The sequence below is a fragment of the Hyperoodon ampullatus genome, assembly GCF_949752795.1.
Source record: "Hyperoodon ampullatus genome assembly, chromosome: 13".
In the NCBI taxonomy this organism is placed as follows: domain Eukaryota; kingdom Metazoa; phylum Chordata; class Mammalia; order Artiodactyla; family Ziphiidae; genus Hyperoodon; species Hyperoodon ampullatus.
Genome location: NC_136926.1, coordinates 3,671,865 through 3,695,600, shown reverse-complemented (window position 1 = coordinate 3,695,600; position 23,736 = coordinate 3,671,865). Strand labels below are relative to the sequence as shown.

General features: G+C 49.6%; 1 protein-coding gene across 1 annotated transcript in view; it reads right to left on the bottom strand.

The window, feature by feature from the left end:
- Nucleotides 1-3,887: 3,887 nt before the first annotated feature.
- Nucleotides 3,888-23,736, bottom strand: part of TMEM132D (transmembrane protein 132D) — a gene marked incomplete at both ends in the record, with an annotated part of 636,473 nt that continues 616,624 nt past the window's right edge. The window contains 4 exons of the mRNA XM_079717165.1: nt 3,888-5,072; nt 9,270-9,461; nt 13,624-13,897; nt 16,303-16,508. Of these exons, the coding sequence (XP_079573291.1) occupies nt 3,888-5,072; nt 9,270-9,461; nt 13,624-13,897; nt 16,303-16,508 (1,857 nt within the window). The remainder of the gene's footprint in view (nt 5,073-9,269; nt 9,462-13,623; nt 13,898-16,302; nt 16,509-23,736) is intronic.

Here is a 23,736-nt window from a genome sequence, read left to right as displayed (position 1 = left end):
AAACCGAGGAGAAGGTGAGGCTTTTCTAGATAAGACACGTTCCTGGAAGCCCAGTGCCCTGGTGGGTCCGTAGAGCAGTCAGCTGCCCGGGGTCTGCACACAAGTTTAGCTGCCCTAGACCTCTGGCCAGAGGCCGGCGTTATGGCCTTAATTGTGTCCCCCAAATTCAGATTTTGAAGTCCTGACCCCCCCAGTAACTAGATGTGACCTTGTTTGGAAATAGGGTCTTTGTGGATGCAGTTAGTTAAGACGAGGTCTTCCTGGAACAGGGTGGGTTCTACTCCCACTTGCCTGGTGTTCATCTAAAAAGGGGAAATCTGGACACGCACACGGGCGCATCCTGTGGAAAACACCGCGTGAACCCGGAGACAGAGACGGGGTGAAGCGACTGCAGGGCAAGAGACACCAAGGGTAGCCGGCCGCCGCCGGGAGCCGGAGAGGGGCTGCACCAGAGTGTCCCTTAGAGCCTCAGAAGGAACCAACGCTGTCGACACCTGATCTCAGACTTCTGGCCTCCAGACTGCGGGAGAGCACATTTCTGCTGTTCAAGCCGCCCAGCTTGCCGGACTTTGTTAAGGCAGCTGGTAATGGATTGCTCAAGTCTGGGGCACTAAAAGCCGCAGGAAGCCATGGCTTCCACTGGGGGGCTCTGATGATCCCGGTTTCCATGGGCTTGGGGATCTGGTCTTAGGAAACAGGACTTGAACTCACTGTCTCAGGGAGGGGGGCGGGGCTTGGCGCGGGAGGTGGAAATGAGCAAGCGGGTCAGGCTGGGAGGAACCCAGCAGCATCACTTATTTTATTCACACCCCAAAGACACCCTGTTGAAAAGTCAGTTCGTGAAGGCGTTCATAGCATTTCTTTCTCAGGCTCTGGATGCACAGAGGGCTGTGTGATCATCGTAAGCTGTGTTCTTTAGGCGATGTTCCCTCTCTTCCCAGGAGACACAGAGAGGTCCGCTCCCTCTTTCATATAACAATACACTTCTCCTGATGCTGTCTTGAGAACACACAGCTCCCTCTGTCTATTTTTGTTTTCTGCACTTGTGGGTTAGAGACATGGCTGGGGAGAAGTATTTCCCTATTAGAGGAGAAACGGTGACATAGACGGCAAATGAAAGTTTGCCCTCTGGGTTGGCGAGACTGGGTGTGGAGAGGCCTGCAGGGACGTCTGCCTGGAGACGACAGCAGCAAATTCACCATGTCCAATTAGGGCCAAGCTGGATTGGAAGCCCCATTTTTCCAGAGTGTCTGAATTTTCAAGAGAAGGCAGAGATCCAGATTTTTTAGGTGAAATGGCCAGAGTCTTAAATGTCGACTCAGTCTTTTTCTATTCTGTAACCTGTTTTATTATCCTTCATACAATTTATGACCATCTGAAAATTATTTAGTTCGCTGTTAATCCCCCCAGCCCCGGCTAGAGGTAAGGTCTTTGAGCGTCGGCCTGGGTCTGTTATATTGACCGCGTACCTCCTGTATTTGCACTAGTTCCTAGCACATAGGAGATGCTCAATAAATACCAGGTGAATAAGTGAATGATCCATCACTTGATACTGTTTGCACAAAGACAAGGATTTCACGCAACTTCTTTTTCTGGGGAATCGTCTCGGGACTGCATTTGATTATTAGAGGAATCTAAAACTCAACCTTTTTAAAAACACCCCAGCCCAGAGTCACCACGGGCACATACGTGCCTCAGGACATTGACCTCTGAATGTACGTGTGAGATCCAAAGACGGGACAGAGCCCTTTTTGCTCCAGCCCAAAGGGAGGCTGGACTACACGCTTGCCTGCATGGTTCTCACTTACAGCCATCAGTCAGCAGGCTTTTAGCAGAGAATTGCACATGTGATTGATTTGCAAATCCTTTCAGGTCCTGAAGGAGAGATACTTAGTACACAATGTACTTTGTCATCATGTGTCAACATCGCCTCAATGCAGAGAGAGGCATTACGCTAGGTAAGACTGTAATTGGATTGTTGCTGGGATCCTTCAATCTGCTTTTTCATTTCCCCAAAGCTCAGCTTTGGAGAGCCATTTGCCATGGATGCCAGCCGCTGGGAGGGGGTCAGTGTGTAGAAAGACAAAGGACAGCCATAAAGCCGTGGAAGGCAAATTTTATATTTACAGTTGGTAAGTTTATAAATATATATTACATTCTTACTATCTACAATACATTCTGCACGCAGACGGATTTGAGAGGGGGCAGCGGCAGCATTATGCCACGAAACATCACATGGGAAATAATGAAAGAAATGAGAGGGGGTTACTGAAAGCAAAGGATTGTCCTTGAAAAGGGGTGACAGTTTAATCACCCAGCCAGACAACGTAAGTCAAGTGGGGGACAGGAGCAGGTAGCTGATGGCTGCTGGAATCTCAGTCTTAGAGCAAACGGACAGCACCTTAGTTTGGGGGGAGAGTGCTGAGGTCGAGAGGGTGAACTGGTGGAATTTACACACTTGATCTCAGGAGAATTCAATCATATGCATAGAGACTGAGAGAGAGACTGAGAGAGAGAGAGAGAGAGGAAGCAGAGAGATAGGTTCAGAGAGGCACACAGAGAAAGAGAAACTGACCTTAGAACCCAACACTTAAATAACCCAGCTCTCTGCCCCATAGGTGGTTACCTCAGGTCCCTCCATCCCTCCAAGGTGGAGAAGAAGCCTCCCATGCCCGCCCCCCGCCCCTGTGTGTGAATGGGCCAGGCTTCCTGCCCACCCCACCTCATCGCACACCCTGAGTCCCAACTCTCCCCGCCCTGTACCCTCCGTGTGGACACCCAGATTTATCTCATCAGCCTTGAGCAGCAGACTGTATGGGACTGTCCACAGGCGCATCACAGAACAGCCATCGCTTTCCAGAAAAACAAGGGGAAGGAGCACCCCTGGGTGTTGAATTCCTTGTGAGTGCTGCTGACCCTCCAAGACCAGCCTCTTCAAAGAAGGACACGTGTGAAGTTCGCCCAGTGGGGCTTCAGCGTAGAATGTCACCTGGTGGTTGACACAGATGCCACAGTGGAAGAGAGGGAATGGTGACACTGCCCTCCACTGCCAAGTGACCAATGACTTTTGGAAAGGTGGCGATGTGGGGCATGGGGGTGGGGTAGAAACGTGAACATAGTGAATTTGCTAAAAAAAAAAAAAAAAAAAAATTCTGGTTCTTCGAACCCAGTTGAAAGTCTATACCCAGGCTCCCTAGTTTACTAGTAAAGGGATGCTCTGAATGGCTCAGAGCGTTTTTGTTTGTTTGGGTGGTTGTTCTTGGCATCTAGTTACAAAGGTATTGGTGGCCTATTTGCCCTCTTTTTCCCTTTCAATCCTTGTCAGCGATTGCCTTGCTTTGCCCCAGCTTTTGGGAGATAATAACTCGAAACCCTTGCTTCCCAAGAGCTGACTCTAGATGGCGCTAGACTCCACCTCTGCTCATGCTCACAGCCAGATGTGCTGCCCGAGGTCCAATGACACGCTTCCTCCCGTCCATCCCCTTGAGCCCAACCTGAGTCTCATTTTTCTCCTGTGGTCCACAACATTGAATATGGCAGCTGTGTGGCTTTGATGAAAGAAAGTGAGACGGCAAGAGAGGGACTGTTCTCTCCTGGAGGCTCTCTGAAGTTCGGGGATTCAGAACTCATCTTTCTTCCAATGTAAAAATCTTGCCATGCGTGATAGACCCCTTCACATTGACAGAAACATTGGACCCTGGAATGTGGACATCAATTCCAACTCGGGGCCGCCCCAGGGGAGCCAGGGTCATTTTCTGTGGCTCTGTGGATAGCATCACCCTGATCTTGTCCTGTCTTTTTATTTCCCCACCGGGCACACCGTTGCCCCACATCCCCAAGTTAAAGGCCGAAAGGTGAGTAAGAACCAATGTCTGTGAAGGCCCGGCTTACACATCTTCATGTAATCCTTCCATGTAGCCACGTGACTCTTGGCATCCCCCAGGGTCCAGATCCTGGCAGACCCAGTTCATGGCATCCTCACTGCTGGTCGCTATGGAGTTCACGGTGGGGCATCTATCATCCGTAGAGACGGTGGTGAAAGTGGTGAATTTCACTCTTTTCCTTTTTGAGGTAGGGGACGTTGGGGGCTCACTTTTCTCATCTTTCCCATCCATGAGTGTGGGTCCTGAAGATGCGAACAGCTGTCCATTGATGCTGTGTTGGGAGTTTGTGCTGAGGAGATACTTACTCTCTTCGAAATCCATGCCCCTGTCGATGGCAGTGATCTGCTCATCTTGGGAGGAAGACAAGTTGATGTGATTCTCCAACAATTCGGCCCGGTGGCTCAACCCAACCCAGTCATGGTAGTGACTCATACCTTCTTGTTCTTCGAAGGGAACCTGTTTGTGCCTGTACTTTAATGCAAAGGTCACACAGTTTATTAGGAAGACCAAAATGGCCAGGCAGAAGACACCCAACAGGGCATACATCCCGATTTCCAAGTCGCTCAGCCCTTTGGAGGCCTGTGTGAGGTCATTCTCATCCATTTCCCCATAGCTTCTGGGCAGGTCCACCTGGGCTGGGAAGCTGGTGAGGTCAATGGAGATGGTCTGCAGATGGCTGTCATCATCCAAAAGGCTTTCCTGGCCGTGGGTCTTCTGGAAGGTGGACCTTTCCGTTGTGGAGCCCCTTCCTTCCCTGAGGCCCACGGAAGGGCTGCCGTAGTACCGTCCCTCTTGACTCCCCCATTCGTGTGAGGGTTTTTTGGGTCTTCTGTCACTGACGTTATTATCCAGGCGACCTCCTGCCCCCATGTGTCTGCTGTCACTGGTGTTGGGATTGGCATCACTTTGGCCAAATTTCACTTTGATGTTGGCTGTCCCCACAGCCAGCACACTCTTCCGCTTGGATTTCTGGCATGATTCACAAATAACCATTTCGACCTTCACCAGGGCACCCTGTCCTTCGGCTTCAGCGGTGATTATAGGCCACTTGAATTTGGGGTCTTGGTGGACAGAGACCACCTTCTCGTCCAGTGATGTGGCCATCAGGGAGAAGTCTTTCGCATCGTAAATATCCAACGGGGTGACAGAGCCATCACTGAATTGGACCCAGCAACTGATGGCTGCTTCCTGTTGAAGAAAAAAAGTAAGTTCATCAAAATGGGCCCCAAAGCTCACTGAACACAAAGTCTTAGTAAAAATAGACACTCTGTCACAAAGATAATACTACAAGAACAAAGGGAAACCTTTTATCCAGTCTAGAAATAAGAGGCAAGAAATACTAAGGGTATGAAAGAAAATGAATTCTTGTAAAGATGTAGAAGCCAAAGAAAATTTCAACAGCAAAATGACAAGGATGAAACAGGACCAGGAATAACACTCCCCAATAAGATTTGCTTTCTTTCCTGAGGTGCTGAAAGAAAGATGGCTTCTTTCTGCGGTGCAAGATCTACTTCTGCATAGTAATCAACTGCATTATCAAAGGAGATTTACTGGTTAGTGTGGTCATTTACAAATGTTACACATTTAAACGAAAAATATTTATTACGTTATTTTTAAGTTGCTTTAATACCAAGTCTCTGTGCATTACTCACAACACAGGTTAAACCCCCTGACCTAGACAAGGGTGCCCCAGAGGGGCTGCAGGCTTTTGTTGTGTTGGTCCTGCTACATCAGCATCTAAGAATGGGTTTGTATTGGCTTATGGACAGTCTTGGCTTGGAGGTGAAGAGTAAAACCAACCAGCCAGAGAGAGGGTTAGGGCTAGGGTTAGGGGTGGGGTTGGGAAGGGTTAGGAAGCTTTCTGTTGGGAGAATCTTTGTCTTCCCTTCCACTCTCCAACCCAACCAGTTGGGGGAAATTGGGAGACCCAAAATAGCCAGGGTCAAGACTTGTGTCCATCTCAATCCCTTGTCTTTTTACTTTGTTGCTTTAGACCAGCTTTCCTTGGGACTAGTCTGTCCAGGGAGATTGTAATAGACAAGATAACCTCTAAGCCTTCAGTTTCAGTGAAGATGTCATTGGCCTTGACAGCAAACTGGGAGGCCCATTGCTCCCTCTTCCCTCCTCCTAGCTCCCGGAGAAGCTGCTCTACCCCAAACCCAGAAGGATGCACAGCCCTAAGAGGCTTGTGTGCCTGCCCACCTGGCCACAGCTGATTGGACCCATGGGACGGCTGCTGTCAGAGCCATTCATCTCTGCAGCTCTGAGCCAGCCTGCATCTCTCCCTCCAATTTGTAATAAGCAAGATGGGAGGGGCTTCCCTGGTGGTGCAGTGGTTGAGAGTCCGCCTGCCGATGCAGGGGACACCGGTTCGAGCCCTGGTCCGGGAGGATCCCACATGCCGCGGAGCAGCTAGGCCTATGAGCCACAGCTACTGAGCCTGCGCATCCGGAGCCTGTGCTCCGCAATGGGAGAGGCCGCGATAATGAGAGGCCCGCGCACCGCGATGAAGAGTGGCCCCTGCTCGCCGCAACTAGAGAAAGCCCACGCACAGAAACGAAGACCCAACACAGCAAAAATAAATAAATAAATTAACACTGAGATGGGAGTGAAGCACTTAGTGGTGGGAAGATGAGTCGGAGCTCATATAAGACTGGAGAATGAAGCCCCACTTGGGAGCGACCCACGATGGAGGAGGTGTAAGCAAATGTCTGGGCACAGCATTTATTTAATGAGATAATGGACATGAGAGAGACTGTTGTTGACCCCCCAGTTTCCCCAAGTTCTTATAGCTGGGGTCTAAGAGGGTCCCACTATCCTTGTAATAAATCCTGTGTTATTTAAACTCGCTTGAGGGGATTTCTCTTTCTTGCAACCAAAGAGCCACTGACCACGATAGAAGTTAAGTTTTCCTGGTGGTATCTGGTCTTTGAACTGAGAAGGGAGCTTCTCACATATGACTGGTGGTCTCTGCTTCTCCTTCAGCACAGCCAGTAAATACCGACCTTGTTAGCCATCGGCTTGGGCTGGCTGCTAAGTGGAAAATGCCTCCATGACACAGGGCAGAAGCCACTGGATGTGACCTTGGTTTACCTGGGCCTTCTGATTGGCTGTGAAATTGCAGCAGGAAATTCAAATGCACATTGGATTTCTTGAAACTGAAATGCCGGAGCCAAGTTGCAGGCAGGGACTAAGCTCCATCCAAAGCAAGCAAGCACGGAGCAAACCTCAGGGTCCCGTGCCTAGCTCTGCATGTCGGAAATGGATTAGCTCTGTGGCCTTATTCTGTGTCTTATCGCTTCCTTAACTCCTAACTGGCAGTCACCTGATTTGATCGCCCCAGGAAGACAGGAAGAAGCCTCGGGTTATTTCTCCTTTGCTATCTGTAACTTGCATCCTGGCTGGCATCATGCCCTGAGAAAAGGGAGGTTTGTCTTTGGCAAGAATTCGTATCCGTTATTGAGATCATCCACTTTCCAGTGCTTTCTGATCCAAACCCCTGCACACAAAGACCCCAGTGAAAGGGCAAGGAATTAGCTAACACCTGGCAGTGTTGGGTGATGGGTATGGGCTGGGAAAACGATAAGGCCCTGTGTGTCCAGGGGCAGGTCCAGCTTAGCCCACCTTCCTGCCCAAACATAGTCACAGCCTCAGCTGGTGCAAGAGGGGGCCCAGATGGTAATGTACCTGCCGAGGGGAGAGCTTCCAGGAAGCGCTCCTGACCAATAAGGAAAGCTGCCCGAAAACCCCCTATGTGGGCTGGAGGCCTTCTAGCATCCCCACAGGAGGACAGTCCTGTCTCATGGGGTGCACAGAAGCAGTAGCCTGAGACCACCGTCCTTGGGCATTAAACAAGGCTCGCCCAAGGCTCCATCCAGTTTCTTTCTAAGAAATAAAGTTTCTCCATCTCAGATGAGGGTGGAGATCACATAACATTTCTAATTGACCTTCCAACAATCTTCTTTGTTTGGAAACCATCGTATCAACACACAAACATGCACCACACGATACACACCACAACATGTACACATACACAACGCACACTACACACAACACACATACATAACACAAACATACACATACGCACAGTACACACTCTATTAGAGCACACTGGTTTCCAGTAAAGAAAAAGAAGGCCGTGACTGAGGTCACCACCGGCTCGTTACTTCTGCTTTGAGCTAAATGACAAATGTGGAAGCATCTCCTCCAATCTCCTTCCGACCCCCAGACCCGTTACCCCATTTTTTTTTTTTTTTTTTTTTTTTTTTTTTTTTTGCATTACGTGGGCTTCTCACTGCTGTGGCCTCTCCCGTTGCGGAGCACAGGCTCTGGACGCGCAGGCCCAGCAGCCATGGCTCACGGGCCTAGCCGCTCCGCAGCATGTGGGATCTTCCCAGACCGGGGCACGAACCCGTGTCCCCTGCATCGGCAGGCGGACTCTCAACCACTGCGCCACCAGGGAAGCCCTACCCCATTTTTTTGAGCAGGGACTTAGCAGAAGGCTGTGGACCCCTCCTTGGAGTCTGTTCCCGCCCTCATTTTCACCCCACTGCTCGGGGAGGTCAGCGGGGTCCAGAGTCAGGACCGTCCGGGGGTGGAGAAGCAGCACGGGGGGCGCGATGAGGCACGAGAAGCCTGCGGTCCAGCCTCTCCGGCTGCTGCTGCCTGTGATCCTTCACTCCTGGCGGCTGTGCTGTGTGGCGTCTCCGCCGGGGGCGCAGGAAGCCTGAGGCTGAGCAGCTGCTCCTTCACGACGCCCTTCCAGACTGCGGAGCACCCGATGTGCAAGCCCACGCTTTTGCGGGACCCCTCCTCCCCAATCAGTGATTCCACCACACGGGCAGCCTGATCTAACGCGTGACCTCACCCCACTGCGCGACCTCACCTGACGTGTGACCTGCTCAGGGCGGAAGCCTACCCAGCGAACGACCCCACTGACGTGTGACCCAACCCCACCATGTGACCCCAAGAGACGTGGGATTCCCCCGCTGGTGTGGACCCCACCTGCTGTGTAACCACACCTGGTGTGTGACCGCACCTGATGTGTGACCTCACCTGGGTGTGACCTCACCTGTGTGTGACCTCACTTGATGTGTGACCTCACCTGATGGGTGACCTCACCTGGTGTGGGCCCCACCTGTTGTGTAACTGCACCTGGTGTGTGACCTTACCTGATGAGTGACCTTACCTGGTGTGTGGCCTCCCCCATGTGTAATGCGCCCTGGATGTATGACCCCACCTGATGTGTGACCTTACCTGGTGTGTGACCCACCCCCCCATGTGTAACCCCCCCTGGATATATCACCCCACCTGGTGTGATCCACCTGGTGTGTGACCCCCCTGACATGTGACCCCTTCCCACAGTGCCCCATCCCCATCCCACACCTGTCTGGGCCTTTGCAGAAGTTCTTGAGCCACCGCGGTGGCGAAGATGGCTCTGTTGCTCCCAGGGCTGAGCTGCAGGGAGAGGGACAGCCCTGCCACCAGCTGGACCCCGAGGTCTGTGATCATCACCTTCTCGTCCAGCACGGTGATGGTCTTCTCGGCCAAGATGGCATCTGACAGAGGCGACAGGATCTGAAAGACAGAACCGACATAGGAAGGAAAAGCTCTCTGTGGTTCCAGAAATCCCCCCGATGGTGTAAACGATGCTCCGTGCAGGGAGTGGATAGGGACAGACAGAGCCAGAGGAGCCGGAAAGAGCAAAAACGGGTCTTTCCCACACATGCCTTCTTCTAAAAGGTACAGCTTGCTTGTGAAAATATAGCACATTTTTTAAGTAACAGCAAGATGGTGTCAAGGAGTGGATGGGGTAGGACCTGGCATGCCACCCATCGAATAAACTCCACTGCCTGCCATGCACTGCCCGCAGACCTTGAGCGGAAGAATTAACATTTTCATTCATTTCAGCACTAACTTTACGATTCTTCTACAGCATGGATCATTTCTACTATTACTTAGTGCATATTTTGTTTAAAATTATTTTATTAAATAATTTGTTTAAAAAAGCTTCATAGTGCCATAGAAAAATGGTTTTGATACGCTAGCTATATATTTCTATATTTCTCTCTTCTACACATGATCACCAATGACCAGTTACACTCAAAGAAGAGACGGTCGGTCCATGTACCACCTAAAGCATCCTGTGAGTCACCGGGAGCTCGCACTCCACACTTTGGGGAACACTGAGCAGTGACATTTTGGAATATCAGCTTCCGTCATCTGATAAACTCAGCTGCGAGTCCTACCCTTGACACCGATGTCCCAAAGTCTCATTTGTCTCTGGACATCTGTGATGTCCTGGGGAATGAAGCTTCCGTTCAATTTAGACCCTGAAGAGGAAATCCTGCTTTGGAGGGTTGTCTGTGGAAGCACTTCTGCTCTCCCCGCCCCTCATCCAAGTCACAAAGTGCTGATTTAGACTCCCCTCTGTGAAGCCTTAACCTTCTGGGTTTCATTCTCCCTTCCCCAGCTTTTTTGATGTATTTCTCTTTTCAAGTTGTTGCTGATATTTATGAAGATATATCTCAAGATAGTTTTCCCTGGATTCATTAAATTCCTTTATCAAAACCCCATATTTCTATTCAAATACCTTCTTCAGTTTCTAAATCTGGTTAGGACAACTTGAATGGCGCTGGGTATGAAACATGAGTCCCCAGAAGAAAGTGGCCAAATGAATTTATAACTCAGGAGGACTCCGTGGGCATAAATAAGAGGGAAAAACGAAGAGTCTCAGGAGCAGATGCCCCACTAGGACAATTTTCATGTTTCACGCATGGGAAGCTGGCCCATTCACACTCATTGATTTTCACAGAAATACCTGATTTCTGAACAGTGTTTTATTGCATCTTTGTATTTAAATGATCATTTTGAGTGGTTAGTGTCAAGTTGTCTTGGTTCCAGTTTCCAGATATCAGCATCACTTTAGCCCATGGACCAACTTTAATTTAGATCTTTCAAGCAAAACTCAACTGTAAAGATTACAAGTGCTTGTCTATGGGGCAGATATGTTTTGTTTGACATCATAATACTTCAGAATGGGATGAATGGCCATCCTTAAAAAAACAGATGATTTCGTATGAAAGATAGATTTCTAGCTATTCTGGAAAAGTTGCAGCATCTCTCCACACTGAGCTCCCATTTCCTCTTGGCACCTTTTGGAGATGAGTAGCAGCCTCCCTTTGCCACACTCCTCACCACTCCCTATTGTCCTTCTAACACTTAGGGTCCAAATCAGTCATCCTCTTTCACCTGATGCCCTGGCTGCTTTCCCCACACAGAGTACCTTCTCAGCTTTTAGAGAGCATTGGAGCATGTGACTCCTGAGTCCCAGTTCAAAGTAATTTACTTTCCCCCTTGAATAAAATGATCTATTTTATTTTTATTTTTTTAGAGTGGCTAAAGTATTTTATTAAATTAAGTACGTCATTTGCAAATGGTTTCATATGAAAATTTAAAAGCAAAGTTATAAAACATTTTTAATAAAACATTACAGAGTTAACAACAAAATTACATTTTCTTGATTGTACAAATAAAAACATTTTGTTTCTGATAGACTGTCTGAAAATTTTATAATGTATTCTCCAACTGACAGCTGCAATATTCTATTTTAATGAGACGTCTCAGGGTTAGTTTAATCATTTGATAATAATGGGTTCAAAAATGATCTCTCTTAAATATCAGCCCATTTTCCAGAATGTTTTAAATCTTCTACAATCCAATATAGTTTCACTTTCAACTGCTTTAGAAACTTCACTGTTTGGCTAATAGGATGATCACCTCTTCTGTAAATGGGACAGTCACTGAGGAATAATATTTGCTCTCAGACAGGAGGTAAGTGACTCCCAAGTGACCTCCCAGAACCGTGTCTTGTGAAAGTGTTTGTTTCAAAGCTCCCATGTTGCATACTGGTTCACCCCATCCATTCCTAGCAGTAGGTGCTTACAAGACCAGTGGAATCATAATAACTCTGTTGCTTCCTTCAGTACATTTCTGAAATGCTCCAGGTTTCATCATGTGGCAGCTGGGACCTGGTGGAGACAGCTGAGCATCATGGCGGGATGGGAAGCTTTTCAGTGACCATGGTCAGTGAGGTGGAGTGACCAAGTGAGAAGCTGCCGGCCACACCCATGATTCTGATGAGCTTAGCCCACCCCAAGAACTTTTTTAAAAATATTTTTCAATGACAAAAATTTTATTTTATATTGGGATATGGTTGATTTACAAGGTTGTGTTAGTTTCAGGTGTACAACAATGTGATTCAGCTATACATGTACATGTATCTGTTCTTTTTCAGATTCTTTGCCCATATAGGTTATTACAGAGTATTGAGCAGAGTTCCCTGTGCTATACAGTAGCACCTTGTTGGTAGTGTGTATATGCTAATTTCAATCTCCTAATTTATCCTTCCCCAGACCTTTCCCCTCCAGCAGCCATAAGTTTGTTTTCTATGTCTGTGAGGCTGTTTCTGTTTTGTAACAGTTCATTTGTATCGTTTTTTAAGATTCTACATATAAGATTTATCATATGATATTTGTCTTTCTCTGTCTGGCTTACTTCACTTAGTATGATCATCTCTAGGTCCATCCATGTTGCTGCAAAGTATTTCATTCTTTTTTATGGCTGAGTAGTATTCCATTGTGTCTATATACCACATCTTCTTCATCCATTCATCCATCGATGGACATTCAGGTTGATTCCATGTCTCAGCTGTTGTAAATGGTGCTGCAGTGAACATTGGGGTGCATGTTTCTTTTTGAATTCGAGTTTTTGTCTTTTCCAGATATACGCCCAAGAGTCGGATTGCTGGATCATATAGTAGCTTTATTTTTAGAGATTTTGTCCCAAGATAGTAACATCCACCATGTCTTAGAGACAAACAATGTCTTGGAGTTTCAAACATGACCCATCCTGAGAAGCCAGTCCATCATTATACCTCTTCTCTTGTTTATTTGACAGCTTCTTTCAGTCTATTCACTCTGAAAATAGATACTGTCAAATAGAGCTACCGTATGATCCAGAGATACCATGCCTGGGCATACATCTAAACAAAACTCTAATTTGATACATGCACCCCAATGTTCAGAGCAGCACTATTTACAATGGCCAAGACATGGAAGCAACCTGAATGTCCATCTACAGATGAATGGATAAAGAGGATGTGGTACAGATATACAATGGAAGATTACTCAGCCATAAAAAAAAGAACGAAATAATGCTATTTGCAGCAACAGAAATGGACCTAGATATTATCACACTAAGTAAAGTAAGCCAGACAGAGAAAGATAAATATCGTATGATACCACTTATATGTGGAATCTAAGAAAATGATAAAGTGCACTTATTTACAAAACAGAAATAGACCCACGGACATAGAAAACAAACTTACGGTTACCACAAGGGACGGGGGGGAATAAATTAGGAGTTTGGGACTAACATATACACGCTACAGTATATAAAATCGATAAGCGACAAGGACCTACTGTATAGCACAGGGAACTCTATTCAATATCGTGTAATAACCTATAATGGAAAAGAATATGCAAAAGAATAGATTTATACATATGTACAGCTGCATCACTTTTCTGTACACCTGAAACTAACACAACATTGTACATCGACTCTACTTCAATAAAAAAATAAAAAAGATATTGCTCTAAGTGACAACAAACAGCCGAGTTCTTGTCTGGGTAGAGACGTGACAGGAATACAGAAAGTCCTTGCGTTGGGGGTTTCTTACCTGAATGGTGGTCATCCCGAGCTCCTGGCCAATCAGGACTTGTCCCCCGTGCAGCCTGGCAATCCGGGGATCCTCCACCTGCATGAAGTCATTTACCAGCTCTGTGATGTCCACCTGCCAATCTGAGCCCAACAGGTGGGCCAGTTGCCCCCCGGGCTCAGCCACTTCGGCCACAAACTGAGTCAAGACCCGCACCATGGCGTGCTGGTACTGGAGAGTGCAGCCCCGGCCTTTCTTCTCATCTTCGTCCTCTTCCTCGCTGTCCCGAGCTGGCCTGTCAAGGGGTCAGTTCGATTGAACAGATGCTGATTTGTTGGGTCAACGGTTGGGGGCTGGGGGTGAAGCATGGCAGGGGCTGCAGAGGTGAGTGGGCATGAGCCCTGCCTTCGGGGAGTTCACAGCCTGGTGGGGGGTGGCTCAGACAAATGTGCAGGGGTGATGCTCAGAATATCTGAGCACTGCTGTGGCCTGAGGACTGACCAGTGAGAATGGGCTGGTGTGGTCGGCAGAGTTCTAAGATGTCCCCCATGAGCCCCATCTCCTGGTATTCACTTTGTGAAATTCCCTTCCCTTTGGGTGTGGGTTGGACCTAGTAAAAGTTTCTTCCAATGAAAGATTACAGCGGGACTTCCCTGGCCGTCCAGTGGTTAAGACTCCGTGCTTCCGATGCAGGGGGCACAGGTTCGATCCCTAGTCGGGGAACTAAGATCTCACATGCCGCGCAGTGTGGCCAAAAAAAAAAAAAAAAAAATTACAGCAAAAGTTATAGGATGTCACCTGCAAGATTAGGTTTTAAGAAACTATGACTTCTGTCTTGTTCAGCCCTCTTTCCTTGGTTCTTCTCTCTTGCCTGCCCTGATGAAGTCACCTGCCATGCTGTGTGCGGCCCTATGGAGACATCTTACAGCCGGAAACAGCATCCTCTGGCCAACAGCCAGTGAGGAGCTAAGACCTCCCAACAACCACATGAGCTTGGATGTAGGTCCTATCCCACCAGAGCCTTGTGATGAGACTACAGCTCCAGCTGACAACTGGACTGTAGCTTGCGAGAGATCCAGCTAAGCCTTGCCTGGATTCCTGATCCAGAGGAACTGTGAGATAATAGGTTTTTCTTTTAAGCCACCTGGTTTTGGGGTAAGCCACTAAATTATGTAGCAATAGATAATTAATACAGTAAGGCTCTGGATGGCCAGTATAGCCCTACAAACCAGTACACAAGGGAAGCGAGTGTTTAACTCAAGGTAAGGTATTTTGTGATAATCAATGTAGAAAGGACCAGGCAGGAGGCAGATGTTAGCTGCTCCCTCAACGTCTGATGCCTTATGGGCTGTCAGTCCTCCCAGCACCCTCACGGTCTCCATCAGAAGAGCTGCTCACTCCTCAAAGTGGTTCTCTTGCCGTATCTGAGCTGGACAGTTGTGACAGCATCTGGACTGTTCACGAGCACACTGGGACAGTCCTTGGGTGAGTCTTTCCCTGCAACCACTTGCCCTCAGTAGCGTCAGTAATCACGCTGAACGCCATTCTCCCAACTCAACCTCAGAAACCCCTGTGGTTAAGGAAAGGGTCATTGCTGAAACCATCTTCCAACGGCACACAGGACCCAAGCCTTCATTCCTGAAGCCCTGCCCTCTCCCAGGTGCCATAAGAACTCCAAGGGGTGGACTTCCAAGGGAAGGAACATAAAAGCTGCCCCTCACCTAAGCACCAGTTCACTCCTCCCTGCTGAGTACCTGGACTCCAGGAATATTTCCTTGTCTACTTCTTCACATGCTCACTTTTGACTTTCTACAAGTCCCTTGTATACGATTCCTTAAGCATGGGTTTCTCCAAGGTGACCAAGTCTCTGAACAAAACTCTCTTTGTACCTGATGCCTGTTTATTTGCCTGATGTGGGGGGTGCAGACTTATCAGTCCATCTAACGCCATCAGAGTGATGCACCAGGCACACAGGTGACAAGCTTCGGACTTCATCTCCCCAAGGGAAAGTGATCTCAGTGTTTCTGGGCTGGAGGGACAAAGAGACTGCCCAGGTCAGGCAGCATCTGCTCAGACAGCTCTCTAGTGGACCTCTGTTGCTTGGGGCCTCCAAGAATCAATTCTTCCCTCCTCCTGGTATTGATCTCTTGGTTCAGGCAGGGTTGACCTCTTTCCCTAGCTCCTCTGGCCCCAGCCACGGGAATGTGGCTGCAGCCTAGCTGGCCAATCAGTGTATTCTGTCTCCTCCCCCTCCCCTCTTCCTCTCCCTCCCCCTCCCTTCCTCCTCCCTCTCCCCTCCCCCTCCTCTTCCCCTCTCCTCCTCCTCCTCCTCCTCCTCCTCCTCCTCCTCCTCCTCCTCGGCTACAGTGATTGGATCAGGAATGGACATATAACCCAAGTGAGGATAACACTTAACTCCAGGATTCTTGCATGAGTTATTGGGCAAAAGAGGATGTGCTCTCTGCACAGTCGCGGAGAAGGTAGAGTGAAAGTCTGGAACCTCATGAGAAAAGCCTGATGGATGATGAAGCCAACACAAAGCAAGCAGGAGCCAAGAGGTGGAGAGAGAAGCAGTCCTTAGGGTACCAATGAACCCCTGGAACCAGACATGCCTGAAATCAGCTACCCTGTAAATTTCCGTCTTCAGCCTAAGCGCACTTGACTTGGGTTTCTGCTGTGGCGCCTGACCTGCACACCCACCTCTTGTTGGAGACAATGGGGACTCTCCAGCCCTTGATCTGGTTGAGCTCGGTGTCCGAGACCTCGATCTGCAGGGGCAGACGGGGCACCCACACCATCATCTCCAGAGGACTGGTCAGGTGCTGGTACGTGAAGTTCACCACCACGTTCACCTTGCCCTTCATCTCCTTCCCGTTGACAAAGACGTAGTCACATCTGTCAGAAACCTGGGCAGAGGGGAGAGAAGGGTGGGGGACGTATGAGCTTTTACCACCTCCCAAAGGAAGAGCAAGAGAAAGCGGAGGAGGAAGCAGTGTCGTGACTCTTTTGGGGTCACAATCACGAGGAGTTGGTCCTAACGTGGACACTGGATTTTGCTTTCCGAGACAGCAGAGGCTGTGATGACAGATGCCACGGGGCCCCATCCACCTCTCCCGGGAGCTCTTTGACTGGTTGGGCACACCCACCCCTACCTGCTGCAGGTGCTTTGCTGACAATTTGTGCTGCACCTCCTCTGACAGACTGCCCTTAGGTGCTGGAGCCAAACCTGCAGAATTACCTGGGTGTTCTGTACCACTCAGCCCATGTTTTTGCCTGATGATGACCTCCTGGTTTGCCTCAAGGAGGGATGAGCCGTGTGTATAGTTCGTGACCTGGAGCTCCTCTGGGGATCAGCCAAGGCTCGATTTCATCTGAAACTATCCCGGCACAGCTTCTCCCCTTTCTGCATCCGGCCTCCCTCACTCCCACATGGATGTCTCCAGAGAACATCCTCAGTAAGTCATGTGCAGACAAGCTCCCATCTTAGCTGTGCAGGCAGATTCCCAGATATACTCCTCATGGGTCCTGGGAGCCTCTCAGTGGGATTCTCCCCACCTGCCCACCGTGGTAACTAGCTCAGTAACTCACTTCCCGTCTCTTCCATTTAGGTGTCCTGTCCTGCCCCCACTCCCACCTCCACGTCCTGGAATCAGTCCCCAGACACACCCGCCGCCCTCCAGTCCGTGGCTCAGGCTCTGCTTTCCAGAGAATCCAGACACGTTCATCCAGGCCCATGTTAGCTCATCTCATCCTCAGAACAACCCCAAGACAAGCATTCCCATTAGTCCCATATTCCAGATGAGGAAGCCGAGAGTTAAAGGAGCTTGACTGTGGTCCCACGATTCGGCCCTGGGGTCTGGCTGTGGAATCCACGTTCTCCACTTGTGCTGGTCCACCAGACTGCTCCCCTCTGCCCACGTTTGACAGAAAAGCCAAGTTCAAAGAAAAGACCTTGTCCCGTTGTCTTTGTCTCCCAGCTCTCCAGGGGAGCTCGTGCTCATCCTAAGCAAGACTTGGGGCAAAGCTTTGGGGTCGTGTGGTAGCACAGATGATGGCCCCCAAAGATACCAGGTCCTGATCCTCGGAACCGGTACGTTACCTTATTTGGCAAAAAGAACTTTGTGGGTGTGATTAAGTTAAGGATCTGGAGATGAGCAGGTTACCCTAGATTATCCAGGTGGACCCTAAATGTAATCCGAGTGTCTTTATAGGAGAGTGGCAGAGGGACATTCGACCACCATGACAGAGGAAGGACATGTGTCACCAAAGCAAGATGCTACACGGCCGGCTTTGAGGATGCAGGACAGGGCCAAGGAATCCAAGGAAGGCGTCTCTAGAAGCTGGAAGAGGCTGGGAATCATTCTCTCCTAGAGCCTCTGGGGAGAGTGTGGCCCTGCTGATACCTTGTGAAGCTGATGAAGGACTTCTGGCCCCCAGAACTGTGGGAGAATACACGTGTGTGGTTTTCAAGTCACTTTTTTTTTTTTTTTTGGCCACACTGCACAGCTTGTGGGATCTTAGTTCCCTGACCAGGGATCGAACCCGTGCCCCCTGCAGTGGAAGCGCAGAGTCCTAACCACTGGACCGCCAGGGAAGTCCCTAATGTGTGTGGTTTTAAGCCACTGGGCTTGTGGTCATTCGTCCCAACAGGAGATGGCCACAGAGAGGGAGAGGAGGATGGGCAGAGGCCACGAGGGCTCCTTCCCTGCTCTGGGGCTTGGCTGATTGAGCTTGGAGGGAGGATGGGCAGGAGCAAAGCCCCTGGTTTATTGAGCACGTAATACGTGCCCGGCCGAGCAGCTGAACGCATCCCAGGTGTGGCCCCAGTTAGTGGTCACGAGAACCCAGGACGTGGGTGCCGTTACTGTCAGTTCACGGGAGGTCAACCTGAGGTCCAAGACATTAGGTACCATTTCCCAAGGATGCACAGCTGGGAAGTGGAAAAGACCAGACTCAACCCAAGTCTGCCCCCAGCTGCCCCGCCTCCAGCACAGGCATCCCTCTTGCCCGGATGCTCTCTCGCAGTCTGTTGTTTTTTAAAGGATGCAGGCCTTCCCTGCAGCACTTAGAGGTGTGTGAAGGAAAGCAAAGCAAAAATCACTAGGTTGTTCAAACACCTTAGAAAGGATTGCTAATGATGGCGCCTTTGATCCTCCTGGTGAGGGAACGAGGGCACAGCACACACATGGGGGCACCGGAAGGCTGGGCATCCAGGGGCTGGTCAGTGACTCGGAGGGAAGCATGGGCCCGGGTCCACTTATGTATGAGCTGGAGCTGGTGATCCTCCTATAGCGGAAGTACTTAAGTCTGATGAAAGGCGGAACGGAACCAGCCCACGTGGCTCTACTGTAACTTGTGTCCTGGCCACGGCCCTTTCTTCTTCAGGGCTGGTGAGTCTTGAACCTTAGGTTTTCTCTTTTTACGCCTTTCAAGTCTGAATCAGGCTGAATTGCCATAGATAAGCCAACAGAGAGAGAGAAAGAGAGAGAGAGAGAGAGAGAGAGAGAGAGAGAGGAAATACAGACAAGACTTGGTTTCAGATTTCCTGGGCCCTCTTGCCAAACCAGGGGTTCTAAGAAAAGACACGTGGAGATCATGGTGGGTAAAAGCCCGCCCCCTAAATCCCCCTGTGGATGAGAGATGCAGATGCCTGGTGTGCTGGGCATAGCCATGAGTATAAAATTAAGTCTTCATGTTTTTTTGTTTTGATTTTAAAACTCTGTGTTTTTTCCTTGAGGAAATAAGAAAAAGTTGGGGCTAGACAAGGGTAACAGGGATGAGGAAGGTAAGCAGAGGGAAAGCAGGGCTTGACATCCAGGCAGTTACTCTTAGCAGACATGCGTGGAGGCAACTGATGCCCGGGGCTTGGAAGGGCGGTGCTGGGTCGGAGGGACGGAGCGCTGAGGTAGAGATTGTGTGTGTGTGTGTGTGTGTGTGTGTGTGTTTACGTCAAGTAATAAGAACAGCACCCACATTTGATGGGAGGTTTGTAAATCTCCGCCCCTGGCCCCTCTGGTTTTCCGTGCCCGGCCCCTGTCCACGCTCTGCGTGCGGAAGCATCACTAAAACTGTTTGCCAACCACACCTGGTTCTTCCTTGGTGGCACGGTGGGGCTGTCCTTCTGGCTCACCTGTTTCACTCACCTGTCGACGATGAGCTGTGAGTGGAACCGACACGGGTCAACTCCTGTGGGAACATTTTAATTTCCCACGAGAGACCTTCCAGAGGTCCCCGTCCCTCCAGCCTGGGGCCCGGCGGGGGAGGAGGTGGTGACTGCCCCTCCAGCCTGGGCTCCGAGAGTCTGTGACAGGGACAGCCCCCCACAAAGCCACAAGGGACAGGCGGCATGGGTGGCAGGTACACCTCTTGTTTGAAGTCACTGATATTTCAGACTAATTGTTACATCACATTGATGGAGCTTATTCTGACCACTGCAACATGCCTGGGCATAATCTGATTAATAAAAATAATCTATTTTAATAAAAAGAGAATGACAAGTCTGTTCTCTAGGTCTGTGAGTCTGTTTCTGTTTCATAGATAAGTTCATGCGTGCCATATTTTAGATTCCACCTATAAGTGATATCATGATGTTTGTCTTTCTCTGTCCGACTTAAGTATGATCATCTCTAAGTCCACCCATGTTGCTGCAAATGGCGTTGTTTCATACTTCAATAAAATAAATTAAAAAAAAATAGAACACACCAAATTAACAGATGGAGTAGGCTAGGGCTGGGTGGATAAGATCTATGAAGACAGATAAGATAATCAGATGGTGGCTGAGAGGGTCCTAATTCTTGCAAACTCGAAACAAGCCAAGAATGTAATTGGGGTCTGCGCCAGGGGCCAGAGGTCTTTGTCTTAAACAGGCTACTCACGCCTCATCCCGGAATGCCAGGGTATGGTACCTCCCCGCCTCAGGCTAAGGACTTTCTCATGATTAAAACTGCATGCAAACGAAGTAAGTAAAAGTCAGGGAGGAGACACATGGGACCTTTCAGGCTGCACCATGGAGGAGGGTGTGTGTGAAGCTGCAGAAGAATTTGATTAGAATATAAAGACTGAGGGCTCCTGGGGGAAAGACTTTGCGGGTAAGGAAGTGGGGTTTGCTCAGCCTGTGTGCTGGGGAGTTTGGGGGCATGACACCTGCCTGGGGGGGACGGATGCTCGTGAAAAAAGCGTGGCTGTGAGTCTGTGGTACCGCTGGGACCTGTTTGTTGTCGTCCTTGCATGGACGGGACTCCAGCCTGGGAGGCATCAGAGATCTTTCATTTTTGGTAACGCTTGTGACTCAGCCCGGATGCTGCAAGTTATGGCTGCTACTGCCTTGCTGGCTCTCCTGGTCTCTTGTTGCTTCCAAAGACTTTCAAGTCTGTCCAGAGGAAGCAGCAAAGGAAGAGAAGGAGGGAGGGACGGGGAGAGACTTGGAAGGGCTTCCTCTGACTTCCCTGGCCTCACTGGAGATGCCTGGTAGTGGTGAGGTCTTCCCACCCCTGCTCATCCCTGGGGCAGTCTGTGGCCAAACACTGGCTGTATGAGCACATCTTAGGGCAACCTCTGCAGCACCTTTCAAACTCCAGAGCCCGCCTGGGGGAGCAGGGTCTCCTGAACCCCATCTGTGGAAGGCTGAATAATGGCTCCCAAAGATTTCAGGTCCTGATCCCTGGAACCTGTAAATGTCACCTTCTATGGAAAAAGGGTCTTTGTGGATGTAACTAAATGCAAGGTTGTGAGATGAGAGCATCCTGGATTACGGGCCCCGAATGCAATCCCAGTGTCCATAGCCGGGGGAGGCAGAGGAGGATGGACACAGATGAACAGTGGCCTACGTGGAGAGAAGCAGATGACGCAGACGCTGGAGTGACGTGGCCACAAGCCAACGAATGCCGGCTGCTACAAGCAACTGGAGCAGCTTCTCCCCTGGAGCCCCCAGAGGGAGTATGACTGCAGCCTCCTGGCCTCCGGACTGTGAGAGAAGGCATTTCCGTGGTTTTAAGGCCCCGAGTCTGTGGTCATTTGTGGCAGTGGCCACGGGAATCTAACACACCATCCTGGCCCACCTCTTCCCCTGTCCTGTCCTGCCCTCTCATCCCTCAACCCCTTACTTCCCGGGGGTCTTTCCTCAATGAGTCTCATGCACATGGTGCCTGAGCTCCAGGGCACCTGACCTAAGACTTGTTGACTTTCAGTTGGGAAGACACCAGCCTGGCGCCCCCAAGGGCAGACCTGGCCCCCGACTGCATCCTTGACGTCTGCCCAGGACAGACCAGCTGAGAAGTGTTCTTGCAAGAGCCAATGGGGCAGAACTGGTCCTTCCAGCCCGACATCCATCTTTCTCTCCATCTACCTCGATGTTCCATTTGACTGTTAACCATTACAAACTCCCCCTGGGAGCTGAACCAGAGAAACGGGATGGTCTAGGTGAGCTGACAAGACCTGTTCATTCCTTCTTGTTTAAATACAAGTGACTGTACATGTCCAATCATTCATGGCAGTTAAGTTAAAATGAGGCCGTTCAGGTGAGAAGAGATTAGGACACATGGAGAGACGTCAGGGGGGCTCACATGCACTTCCATTTCAGGGGGCACAGGTTCGATCCCTCGTGGGGGAACTATAAGACCTTATGTGCTGAGCAGATAGGCCAACAAAGAAAAATTAAAAAAGACCTGAGACATCTTGGCCCCAAATTCCAGCTCAGCATCTGTTTCTGCAGAACTCACCTGTCTTAGCTCAGGCTGCTATTAAAAAATGACCAGACAGGGTGGCTTATAAACAGCAGACATTTATTTCTGACATTTCTGGGGGCTGGAAGGACAAGATGATGGCTCCATCAGATTTGGTACCCGCTACCTGCTGCATAGATGGATGTCTTCTCTTTGTCCTCACAGGGTGGAAGGAGTGAGGGAGCTCTCTGGGTCTCTTTTATAAGGGCACTAATCCCAAAGCAAGGGCTGCATCCTCCTCACCTAATCACCTCTCAAAGGACCCACTTTCTTCCACCATCACATTGGGCACCAGGTTTCAACGTATGGATTCCGGGGCGGGGGACACAGACCCCTCAGTCTATAGCACCAGCTATGACACGAGCTTCTTAGTATGTCCTTTCCTCCAGGCAGCCCTCGATTTGTCTCGTGTTAGTGGAGAATGGTTCATGTCAGCAGGTTCCTCACCTTGAATGGTCATGGACCAAGGTCATGGTTCCGCTGGTTGAGTTTCCATGAACAGGGTGCTACGCAAGATGAGGACTGACTACATTTCACTGTTATTTGAAACCATGTGGAATATTGTCAAAGAAGAATAAAATCTAACAAATGCAGACCTCCAAGATCTTCTGCAGACCCACGATAGTGGATTGAATCCCCCCAGATTCCTGTCTACCCAGCACCTCAGATTGTGACCTTACTTGGAAATAGGGTCTTTGCACATGGAATTAGTTAAGATGCGGTCAGACTCGATTAGGGTGGATTCTAAATCCAATGAGAGTGTCCCTATAAGAGACAGAAAAGGACACACAGAGACTGAGGGAAGAAGGCCAGTGATGACAGAGGCAGAGGTTGGAAGGATGCGGCCCAGCCAGAGGATGCCTGGAGCCCCCAGTAACTGGAAGAGGCAGGAAGCCTCCTCCCCTAGAGCCTCCAGAAAGAGCGTGGCCCTGCCCATGCCTTGATTTTGGAATTCAGGCCTCCAGAACTGCGAGAGAATGAATAGAGTGACCCAGTTTGTGGCAATTTGTTACGGCAGCTCCAGAAAACGAGCGGACCTCCTAGGCGAGACCTCCCAATTAAGCCCGTGAATCTCCATTTTGACGGATGCACGGCTGATTCTCATTTACACAGACAGTTCAGAGCCACTGACAGGAGGTCGTCCTGTGCCCAGAGAAGGGGTAGTTCTATTACCCTCTCATTCCACAAAGAACGGGTTGATCTGAGTAGCTTCTCACAAAGATGAAATCCACCCGTCTGTTCTGAAAGGCTCTGGCTTTGACTTCAGCTTCTAAGGTGAATGAGAACCGATCATGAAGCCCCGTGTCCCTCTCAATCCTTCAACAAAAGCCCAGCTTTCCTGGCTGCTTTGTGCCGTAGGATTCTCTGCTTAATATCCAGCAATGCTGGACACCAATCCTTACGAGGCTAACAT